Genomic DNA, 12,115 nt, shown 5'->3' with positions numbered 1-12,115 from the left:
TATTGTTTAGTGAGGACTGTATTTCAAAGTTTCATTGCAATGACTGTAAAGAAATGCTCACATAATGTGACAGTTAATAGTTAGGCGACCACAAAGGCCTATTTAACCGCTCAGTTCCTCTAATTAAATGCATGACAATAAAGGAGTGAAAAAACACTATGAAAAATAGGAAAATAAAACTGTCTCTGTCCTTGGAAAAGGAGCTTTTTTGAGTGGAGGACAGCTTGTTTAGTAGCAGGGAGTGTCAACCTTAAGTCTTTGTTTTTGTGGTTGTTGTATGTGAGTTTTCAGTGTGCTGGCTCCACCTTATTTAGTAAAAACCCTCTGTTGCTCTCTCCCGTATAAGTCAAGGTTCAGGAATTTGCAGGAAATAGCTCCGGCCGCTGGCCAGAGTGTCTGCTCGCCACATCCATTGCATGCATCCTCACACTGATGCACGTATACACACACATAGGAATGTGTGGAGGAAGGCGTTGCTCTTGTTTTGTGGACTGACGCGACGCAGTAAGAATACACAGAAACAAACAAAATGGCTGTGTGTGTAGGTCTGATATTACTTAATGCAGATCAAGTTTGTTTATTGTACATTTACCTTTATTTAATTTCCTTTTAGATTCATTTGACATAGATTCTACTCCAAGAGTCCAAGAGGACACTAATATGATATGATGAGTGGTATACCTAACAGCTGAGTAGTAAAAACTTTGAAGTATCATTTATTTATATAAGTTGTAGGAAGGTCATTCACAAACAGTGAGGATGTGCACAGGGGATACTCTGCAAACAAATTTAGACTGGTCTCAGATCAGATGTGCACAAGTGATAAAGGCCTTTAATTCAATCCAATTTAGTTTTAAAGAAATAAATAATCATAATAATAATTCTGTCGTTATTTACTGTTTTCCAGAAGAATACAAACCAAAAAAGGCTCATGGAATTAATTCAAAGAAATTAAATTATATATTAAGGTTAGTCATAAGGTTTAGGCTTTAGCAAACCCGTTTATTAAAATATATTCCAATAAGCAACCCTTTCACTACAAGGCCCCAGTCGTCACATTAGTGATCATAGATCAATTATAAATGCTTTGCATCATGAAACTGCATTCATTAAACAAATATCATTATTGTCACTTATATACTGTTTTTGAAGCCTCCGTTAATGAAGCCTGAGATGCAGTTTCTTTTTTTCTAATAGGAAGTAACAAATTGAGTGGATGCAAATTAAAAATATTAGCTTTTCAAACTACAAATTCTTGTCTTTATACTGCATGACTTACCTGAATTAACATTTTTTAAAACTGCCATCCAAGTGTTGGTGATTATGAGTTTGTGTGTGTGTGTGTGTGTGTGTGTGTGTGTGTGTGTGTGTGTGTGTGTGAATGCATGATCTGTTTTGATTGCATAGCCGATGCCTGTGCAGTCTGTGTCAGTATTTTGTCTGAATCTGCTCACACACAACCGATCCACACAGATTTGTTGCAGCCTGTGATAGATAAGGCTTACTCTCATCCCTGCATTGTTTTTTTTAAGTCACTGCTCTGAATGTCTGCAGTGTTGACGGTCTAGCCGTCACCAAAGGTTTCAAATGCGTGTCAGAGGATTTCACCCACTTTGCACACACATACACACACCAGCATGAAGGACCCTTACCACGCTTAAGGAAGGTTCTGTGTCTTTGTGTATAAGTAATACTAAAGTACCTGCACGCTGGCGTTACACCGATAAGCATGACTTGGGGAGAAAGGAGCACCTGTGTCTTGATGCCCGCAGGTGTGTTCTGGAGAGCACATGGGTTCATATTTAGAAACACTGACCCTTTGTCAGTTTGTTCTCAGGTGTCCTGGGCTAATGAAAAAAGGGCTCTGTTTGTACTCTTTCTGTATCTCACTGCCTCAAGATGCACACGGTGTTAATTTGGACAATAAAGGTTTAGTCATAGCTAATGCCATGCATCTCCCCCTCCCCTCTGTTTTTGTCTGACTTTTTGTCTCAGGTTGAAGGAGATTGATATGAGTGAATACGATGCTGCTACATACGAGCGCTTCTCCAGTGCCGTGAGGAGACAAGTTCAGTCACTCCGCATCATCCTGGACAGTTTACAGGTTGGCGTCACACCACACACTGTTTGTGTTTAACACAAGTTTCCTTGTTTGAAGGTATCAGTGTTTTTGCAACATCCAGGTTCATCTGCAGTAGCTTTTTTTATTTATTGCTCAGTCCCAATATTATAAAATGAGTAAAATATTGAAAGCCAAGATTCCCAATTTGCTGGTTTAAGTGGTTGCTTGTAATGACAGGCTCGTCTTTGTCAGATCAGTTTATTTAAACACCACCAACTCAGGCTGCAGTAGCTTCTATTGTACGGCTTGACACTGAAAAAAGTCATGGGGTCATAAAGTCAGCAGATGACAATTGGTTGACCTTATACATCCTCGCACGTGGTGCTGGACACGGAAAGAGGGGGCGCTGTCCCCCAGGAGCACTCTGATTTGTTAAAGAGAATGCGGACTAAGATCACAGGGAGTGGTGGTATTGTCTACGTTTCATTATTTTGGTTTCCACTTTCCGCCCTTTGTTTGGGCGTCTTAGTGCGAGCGTCTCTGGTGGGTGTGCTTGTTTGTGTGCGTTCATGGGCATCTGACAAGAACGCAATCATGCAGCCACGATTACAGAGCAGTGACACTGAACTGTGCTCTATTATTCTTCTATCCAGGTGTGAAGGTGTTTTTTTGCATGTGTTGTGCTGTGGAGGGTGTGTGATTTTGTTTTCCATCCAGGTGGGCTTTGAACATGAGTTTGGTTGTAATTTGCGTTTGTCCTTATTGCCTTGGGCAGCTTCTTCACTGGAAAGATGATGGAGATCCCACTAAAACCCAGCAGGCAAGACGCTATGAAGTCATGTCAATTTTTATGCCATTCCTACAGAGGGACTGAAAGGAGTCATACACACGCACACAACTATAAATGGCAAGCTTTCAATAAACTGATAGTGTATTGTTTCCATCTGCTGGGGTTTTCCTCAGGGAAAACCCTCTCTATTTACCTCTCAACAATAGACTGGCTTGGAACATACAAACCCTCAGCCCGCATTGTGAAGTTCTAAAAGTAAGATATCAGTCTGAGCTGACCGCAAAGTGTTTTTATTTTACGTTATTGATGAGGAAGAGTATCCTGGCTTTTGCGTCAAGACATTTCATTAATATGACATTAGGGCTGCCACGATTAGTCGACTAGTCACGATTATGTCGACTATTAAAATCGTCGACGACTAATTTAATAGTCGACGCATCGTTTGAAGCTTTGTAAGATCACAAAGGACGCAGGAATGAGTAGTAGGATTTAAGAGTGTAATAACGGACTGAAACAGAAGATGGCAGCACTGCATGTACAAGGATGCCAGCTGCCGTTAAACCCCGAAGAAGAAGAAGCTGTGTCCCAGAATTCATAGCGCAGCTGTCAACAATGGCGGCAGCTAGTTAGTTTTAACTTTACTCTTATTATTCTTTCTGGGTCACAAAATAAACGTTTAACATATTTTCAGGCGAGAATGTAGCTGTGTAAACCTCAAATATCTGCTCAGTTTATCAAGACACCACATATTTTCAAAAGCGCTCCGACGTTTTCGGAGACATCTGTTACCCACTAGCTCGTTAGCTAGGCGGGGGCTAGGCTAACTAGATCCGTGAGAACACCGGACTCCCGGCAAATCGTTTTCAAACCCACCGCCGTCTTTCGCTAGTCAGGTTAAACATATATATAAGTCACTTAGATAACTTAAAAATGTTATTGTTTGGCTTTCTTTAGTATTTTATTTGTTCCTGAGTAAATCGGTTTGGCTGAGATTAAAGTTATAGTTTTTTGCACAGCTAAAACTGTCAAGCAGACAGCTGATTATCAGAAGTGTGAGACGCCGGAGAATATACTCCGGTGTCCTGTTATATTTTAGAAAGCAAGGAGTTTATTAAACTTCACCGAAACAATCTGCAAATTTCATTAAAAATTAATAAACTACCATCTTGTCTTTATTTTTAGTTAGCACAAACACTTCAAGCTGTAAGCTAATGATAGTTATATAAGACCAGATGCTGCTGGTGCAATAAGCTGTACGCTGTACGTCCAATGGATGATGATCTGATTAGTCGACTAATCGCAAAAATAATCGGTGACTAGTCGACTATCAAAATAATCGTTTGTGGCAGCCCTATATGACATTTAGGTGCCGCACTAACACAACACCTCTTTCAGTTACAGTTCAACATAGTTAAAAAAAACAGCGCCTTGAGCCAACTGTTGTTGTGAATTGGCACCATGTGAACAAAATTGAACTGAATAGTTAAATTGAAGCTGACACCTTGTATTTTAAATGAGATGCGCTTAAGCACCAGAAGTAATAACTTCAGACTGTTGTATTTCTGGATAGGTAATTTTTGTGCCTGCTTTGAGAAATGTTGTTGCGTCATGAACGAAGAGAATGTGCATCCATTTATGTCAGAATCGTTTGTCATAGTGAGGAAAAAAGGGATCTGGTTCCGTTACCTTTGTTTGTGCTGTTCTACTGTGCACTGCATTCAGAAAGGTGAAAGTAGTTGTTACATCTGTTACTACTTATCAATGATGTGAAGTCAAACAACCTTGTTATTGCTGGCTATTCTTTGTTTCTTTGTGTGCTCACACGTCATTTGCCGTGTAAAGAAAATCTCAAGACACGAAACCAAATATCCTGACTCACCAGTAACTGCAGGAGTGACCTAAAGAGAATGGGGAGAGGCACATCGGGTTTCCTCTTTGTTTGACGTCTTCTCCCTAAAGATCTCCTTCCGCTGAGGGAAAGATGAGGGCAGGACAGGGAGTGATGGCGCTCTTCCTTTCAGGTTTTCTCCTTGTAACATCACAAGAAATGGGGCCACAGATTCAGTGTAGCCTTTTCAATGTAGCCTTAGCCTCTTTTTGTTTGCTGGGTGTGAGTGCTAGTTGTTGGTATTGGTGAACTTTGAGCTCCTCTGTCATCTTTAAAAACCTCCATCAAAACAAAATCATCTCTCCCAGGCATATTTGGCTTACTTATTCTAATTTGGTGGATGTGCTTTCAGGCTAAAGGGAAGGAGCGGCAGTGGTTAAAGAACCAGGCTCTGGGAGAGCTGGATGACACCAAGATCATCGATGGACTGACTGGAGAGAAGGCTATATATAAACGCAGGGGAGAGCTGGAACCAGAGGTGTTTGTTTTTTCTTGAAACTTTCTTATTTTTGAATCTGCCACACCTCCAAAGACTGCTACACTCACTCCCACAGTCACACATAATTTTGACCTTTATCTGTCAGGCGGTACATTCCAGCGGTGTGTGTGTGTGCGAGATTATTATTACACCCTGCTGTTTCTGCTCCAGCTCACTCAGTTTCTAGTTACGTCTTGTGCTGTCATCTGTGCGCGCATGCACACAGCAGAAAAGTAGTTCCCACACTAATCATGCCAACACACACTAGCCCATAATATAAATACTGTGTTTTTCTAACGTATTTAGCTCCAAGTCTTACATAGTTTTGGTCTGAGCTGAGCTACATTGAAATAATTGCACCCAGTTTTGAAATCCCGACCTTGTGTAAAATATTATTTTTATGTAACTACACCATCTAAAGTAGGGATTTTAGCTCGATTTAATCAGTAGTTGCTGATGTATTTATTTATTTAGTAACTTATGTGTGCTTACAGCTGGGCAGCCCTCAGCAGAAGCCCAAGCGGTTACGGGTGTTGGCCGACGTGTCGGGCAGCATGTACCGCTTCAACGGTGTGGATGGCAGGCTGGAGCGCTCCATGGAAGCTGTTTGTATGGTCATGGAAGCTCTTGAGAACTATGAGCACAAATTCAAGGTGAAAACGCTACATCGCGCATCACAATACAGAAGATTCTATGTGACTTTTCCTAAGTCAGGTGATAGATAACAGCTGCATGTCCAGTATATGGAGTTTACTTCACATGAACAATTACTGTGCTTCCTTTGTGTTAGTACACTTTTATATAGTACACTTCATACCCTATATACTTAGTGTAAATCTTTATTTTAACTTAAGTATCAAGTAGTCGTACATGAAATAATAATAACTATTCAAGCTTTTGTTTCTGGTGTGAAATTCATTATTGCCATAATTCCTGAATTGCACCCTCGTATATCAAAACATGCAGTGTGTCTTTTAAAGCCTTTCTCATGCCACACTGTGATCTAATTTGTCAGTGCTTTATTGGGTAGGAATTGGTAATACAGTTGACGCTTTTCATGGAAAATCAGGAGTCCGTTGTAGCCACGAGAAGTGAAATCGGTCCAGAGATGGAGCATGAAAAGAGACAGGGGGAGACGGGAGTGCATACAAAAAAAGTTTTGGAGAGAGACAGACTTCTTGGCCCCTTAGTGACACTCAAGCCAACCTAATACTGATCACATATCACACAAACTCGCATACACATTTTTCAGTGTTCCACATGGCATTTCAGTCTCACTGCTGTCTTTGAATAACACTCCTTACATAAAAGAGCGTCTGGTAACGCATAAGATATATACACTGTCACCATGTGCCCGTGCTGCCCGCAGTTTCGCATTATATGCGTGTTTGCATCTTACAATCATCCACCATCGATAGTCAAACGTGTCACTTTATAGTTTGATGCCTTTTTTTAGTACACTCTTTAGGCACCCATTCACAATCCTGAAGTGGATGACGCCCACTGTGGATTGACATGGCCTTAATTTTGGTGACATTGAACCTGGTTAGATTTAGAGCTATGTGTTAGACTTTATGAGTCATGTAGCAAAATAAACCCTGGAAAAACAATACAAAATTGACAGCACCAAAAGGTCTTCTTACCCAGCAACAGTGATATGGATGCATGAGACACACAGTCGCATACCTTTGACCACCACAGTCATAACTGCCCTTATTAGATGTGGCTCATATACATAATACCTGGGTCTTCAAATAGCTGCCTGGGGGCTCACAGTGTCAGGCTGAGTGTGAGCTGCCTTATGTAAGTCAGTTATGATGGATGGTCTGGTGGAGACATGTAAACCTCTGACACTGTTAACATCTTGCAATGTTCGCATTTACAATGTGACCTTTCTGCACCTTCACACCTCTGTCGGGGAGACTGTTACATTACAAGTTAAGTAACAAGTCAAATCACTACAGTCTTTACTTAAATGTTGTAACAATGTGTCTTTTGTGTCTTTTAACTCTTTTCTCTACACAGTATGACATAGTGGGCCACTCGGGCGATGGCTACGACATTGAACTGGTCACGGCAGACAAAATCCCCAAGAATAACAAGCAGAGACTTAAAGTCCTGAAGGTATTCTCATGCTTTGTTTTGCTCACCCAATTGGACTGCAAAAAGTGTTTTGCATGCATTTCTTTCTCTTTAACATCTGTGTTCACATGAAATTGTACATTAAGTCAAAGTAGCCACACAAACTGATGAACATCTCCAAACGATGTCATTTGGGGCTGCAAGTATGAAGCTAAATAAAATCTGTGGCTTGCTCTTTATTAATCAGCCTTTTCCTTGCACTTCAGGTCATGCATGCCCACTCTCAGTTCTGCATGAGTGGTGACTACACTCTGGAGGGGACGGAGGCCAGCATCAAGGAGCTGGCGAGAGAAGAAGCAGATGAGCACTTTGTGGTGGTGCTGAGCGACGCTAATCTGGAGCGCTACGGCATTCGGCCCGAGCGCTTTGCCCAAGTCTTGACCTCTGACCCACAGGTCAATGCCTTTGCCATTTTCATTGGCTCCCTTGGCGATCAGGCTGAAAGGTAAGGAGGTGAAGATGATGATAACTTGGGTGGAGTTAACTAAGAGCGAGCAAAGTGCAAAAGAGATGGAAAGAAAAGAGGAGTAGATGAAGGAACATGAAGATGCAAAGAACTCATCATGAGACAATTCTTAAGTTCTGGGGCTCCAAACAGTTGCATTTAGTTAGTTTGCTCTTCAAGGTCATCTTCTCATGCACCTCTGTATTGCTTCCAACACTGCTTTTATTTTTCTGATTGCTTATGTCTGCTTGCACCTGTGTCGTTGCAATTTAAAAATGGACCTCAAATTTACACAGTGAGTGCTTTGAAATCTGGAACTATTGTTAATAATGATCTCATTGGCTCCACTTTGAGGGCTGAGGTCGGTATTTACTTATGTATATCATCACTCTAGGCTCTTGGCTAACTAAGGGTTAGCATGCTGTCTGTGCAGATCCTTGCAAAGACCCTAAGTTGTGTTAGCAGCATAATGTGGTTGTTTCTGTCCTGGATGCAGTTTGCACTTTACCATTGCGCCCTCATGCTTTTGTGCAATAAAATAAAAGTCCTTATCCACGCTGTAGACCGTGGCTCTATTTTCCTCCTCAGCCACACAATCTGAAATCAGCTGATTGTAGTGCAGGTGCGAGTGGAACTGATAAGCAAGCAGACTAAACAAATAGAAATACTAGGAATAGAACTGCTAGAAACGGTTCTCAATTCCCATCCCTAGTTTCCCACAGATTCATGTTGCTGAAAATTTGTCCACTCCCTCTGATTGAAAGCAAAGTGCAGGGTTACTGTTTTGACACACCAGAGGGAATCTAGTGGCATATTAGAGACAGAAGGGCCAGGAGACAGAAAGAGCCCTCCAGTGCTTTCAGTGCTGCGGTTATCACTGAAAGCAGTCCCAGAGATGAATGAGGAGATAACCCTGAAGAAGAGATTGACCAATTTTTATTTAGTTAAGGTTTTAAATCTTCAATTTCAATTCCAGAATGTTAAAGTAGCTCCTTTTGGGCTGTATTAAAACATCAGCATCCCCATCTGCTGCCTGTCCTTACTGTCCTGTCTCAGATCAAGTTTCCAGGCCAGATGAAAGCGCAACAAGTGTACTCGTTAACCTGCTCCTCCTCATCCTCATTGCCATTCTACTGCAGGCTTCTACTGTAGCTCCTTACCAGACATACATCCTCTCTGTTGAGGCTTGCAGGCCTTGAAGCTTTAAACTCGTTGAAGAACTGCCTGGCTTAATGCAGTCTTTAGCTCCAGGAGCTTCAGAAGATAATAAACCTGTTCTATGCTTTGCTCACGAAGAGCAGAAAAAAAGCAAAGATAGAAAGAGACAAGAAGTCAACTACTCTTTAAGGGCAGGCTGTCAGAATTTGAAGATAGAAATTAAAATAATATCTTGTCATGCCCTGGAAGCCCTGGAATTGGTTATGGATGCCCTTAGAGTTATATAATTTTCCTTCTTGAGCAACACTTTGGGAATGCTAATTTTATATCCCTGTTGACTGCCCATGTGTGTGTATGTCCTGAGAGGAGAAATGCATAGGGACACGGTTGAATGAAAGAACAAAGGCAGAGGCTCATTAGAGTAAATGGGTTTATACAAATGATTCAAAGGCATTGGAGGTGGCTCTGTTGTCTTGTTGCTGAGCTCCACCGAGTGAAAGGCATCTCTTTCATCCACACACACTCATACACTGTATTCTTTTAATGGGAATATGTAGTGCCAGCTCACACAGCAAATACAAGTAGTCTCTTTTAATTTTGGGAAACAATTCCAGTGCTAAAGTTCAGTTCCTTTCTTTGACCTCTATCTTCATTCTCTCTTCGTGTTCTTTTGTTTCAGACTCCAAAAGACCCTTCCAGCAGGGAGGTCCTTTGTCGCCATGGACACCAAGCAGATCCCCCAAATCCTGCAGCAGATCTTCACCTCCACAATGTTATCGAGTGCTTGATGCAAACACATAGTACATACCGTCCACTCACTTGTTATCTCACACACCCAAAACTTCAAAAAGTTTGTTGTGAAAGCGCTGAAAATCTTCACACTCTGTGTCAGATCAAATGACTTTATCATGGCTGCAGCAGGTCCGGAGGGGTCGCATTAGCACGAGCCGGGGGTTTGACAGTTTGTTATTGTTAAGAAGCCTGTTAGCATGACAGAGTAACTAATGTTTAGATATTTTGCTGTGTCCCTCTGGGAACAGCTACAGTACACAAAGTGTGTGATCTCTTTTAGTGTGACTGTAATCTGCTGTGTAATTGGTGACGCGTATGCCTGGAGCCTGTCTCAGATCCCATTTAGGGATCAAACACACAGCCTAACAGCTGTTCTTTTTAATTGTGTTTTTGCCCCTACACACACACACACACACACACACACACACACACACACACACACACACACACACACCTTTGTCCTCTATCGGGCTGTGAGAAACTCAAAGGGAAGGGCCATGGAGTCGTGACAGCATCCATTTATGTCAGAGCTCCTGACTTCTTGTCTGTCACGCAGAAAAATGCACATACACACACAAGAAAGCCGACAGTAAAGCCCCACCTGACCGACACTAGGATGCGCCGAGCAGCAATAACTTGGCGCCTTTGGTATGTTGGGACTGCCACCAGGGAATTTCCCACCTGGCTGCACGCGGACTTTAAAGCCTGCCGCTGTTGTACACCCCCATGCTGTGTGAGTGTGCGTGTATGTGTGTGTGTGTATTTTCCTAGAGCATCTATGTCAACATGTGCAGACCCTTTTCTTCCTGTCTGGTGGAACATGTGTTGCCTCGTGTGCGCTCAGAGCTGCCTTTCATTGCAAGAGCTCCCAAACACAAAATACTTTCACTGCGAGACAGATGAAGAGAAAAATACAGGACTAGTGGGTCAGTGTGTATCAAACATCATATCGGTGTCTTCCCTGGTTGTCATAGTTTTTGTTCATGCCTGACTATGTTGAATCAATAGAAGCCTGTCCAGCTGTCAGCCTCTATTGATTTCTGTGAGTGAGGCATATGCCATTTTTTTATTAACCTACTTTAATTTGCCTCTGGCTCCTGGGCTGCTGATTAGTTGGAAATGTAAGATATTTGCTGGGTGGAACCTCATGTTGGGAAGGCATTAAAAAGTGTATATTAAAATTCATACATGTATCTAGTTTTCACATTGTTAATTTCTGGTGAAATAAACTGTAAAAGTAATGTAGAGCATTTTAATAAATGTTAACATTGCTATTTGATTCAATTTCTGCCCCATCACTTCCCTTCTGAAGACTATTTCTGCTGCTGCTCGATTATCCGATAAGTCACATTTCTGACGAGCGTTCCTGTCCTTCCTGGTGTTGCAAAAGAAAACCGTTTATCTGCAGATGTTTTTTTTTTTTTAAAAAACAAGTGGAGATAATGGACGAAGATTAAGTATTTCTTAACAAGAAGCAGTCAGAGAGCGCAAACCTCCGTCAAAGCAGCTCACTCTCTGAGCAGGTTTTACTTTCAGGGAAATCATTTCATATTTTGTAAATTTTTGTTTGGTTTTCTTTGTTCTTTTTATGTTATTTATTTAGAACAGTGCATGTTAATGAACATAAATGTAAAAAAATTACATGAATGTAAACATACCAGATTATAGCCATTTAATTTCCATCTGTTGTCCATAAAAAATAGACATAATAATTCATAAAAAATGCATAATTCATTCATAATAAAAACTCCATCACCAAACTCACACATACACACCATTCTGTTCCCAAATAAAACATTAAAACTATACAACTCATACATGATCACACACTTGATTTGTCCATAACCAGTTTTTAACCTTTGCCTTAAACAAACTGAGTGTAGAGCATTCTCTAACTGGTTGAGGACGACTGTTCCACAGATGGCCTCCCTTAACAGAGAGGACGTTCTGCCCAAATGCTGTCCGTCTGTGGGGTATAAACAAGTCTCCTCGGGTTGAAGCTTGAGTGGTCCTGTCTGAGCTTTCTTTATGCCTAATGAACTGCTTTAGTGGTGGTGGAGCAAGGGAGTGTAAGACTTTATATATTAAACACAATCTTTTAAGTTTCACTAAGTTATTGAAGTTCAGTAATTTATGTTTTTTTAACACATGACAGTGGTGGTGGGAAGTTGGTTTTTTGTCAAGTAGTTTTAAACTTCTTTTATAAATGTTTTCAATAGTTTTAAGTGTTGTTGGACAAGCAAGTGACCAGGACGTCAAACAATAGTCCATATGAGAGATGATCATTGAGTAAAAATAAGTTTTTGCAACATTCATATTTAAATTATTACGTATATGATTAAAATTTCGATTATTAAATT

At 41.1% G+C, this 12,115-nt stretch overlaps 1 protein-coding gene across 1 annotated transcript in view; it reads left to right on the top strand.

Moving 5' to 3' along the window:
* Positions 1-11,069, top strand: part of vwa8 (von Willebrand factor A domain containing 8) — an 88,984-nt gene extending 77,915 nt beyond the window's left edge. Inside the window, exons 40-45 of the mRNA XM_085373858.1 lie at positions 1,996-2,104; positions 5,093-5,218; positions 5,713-5,871; positions 7,244-7,342; positions 7,567-7,805; positions 9,643-11,069. Of these exons, the coding sequence (XP_085229984.1) occupies positions 1,996-2,104; positions 5,093-5,218; positions 5,713-5,871; positions 7,244-7,342; positions 7,567-7,805; positions 9,643-9,751 (841 nt within the window). The 3' untranslated portion in view covers positions 9,752-11,069. The remainder of the gene's footprint in view (positions 1-1,995; positions 2,105-5,092; positions 5,219-5,712; positions 5,872-7,243; positions 7,343-7,566; positions 7,806-9,642) is intronic.
* Positions 11,070-12,115: the final 1,046 nt, after the last annotated feature.

This window comes from Diplotaxodon limnothrissa, linkage group LG16 (genome assembly GCF_057381915.1).
Source record: "Diplotaxodon limnothrissa isolate DT_005_m linkage group LG16, D_limnothrissa_male_GT1.1, whole genome shotgun sequence".
Lineage (NCBI taxonomy): Eukaryota > Metazoa > Chordata > Actinopteri > Cichliformes > Cichlidae > Diplotaxodon > Diplotaxodon limnothrissa.
This window is presented reverse-complemented; position numbering and strand designations above follow the sequence as displayed.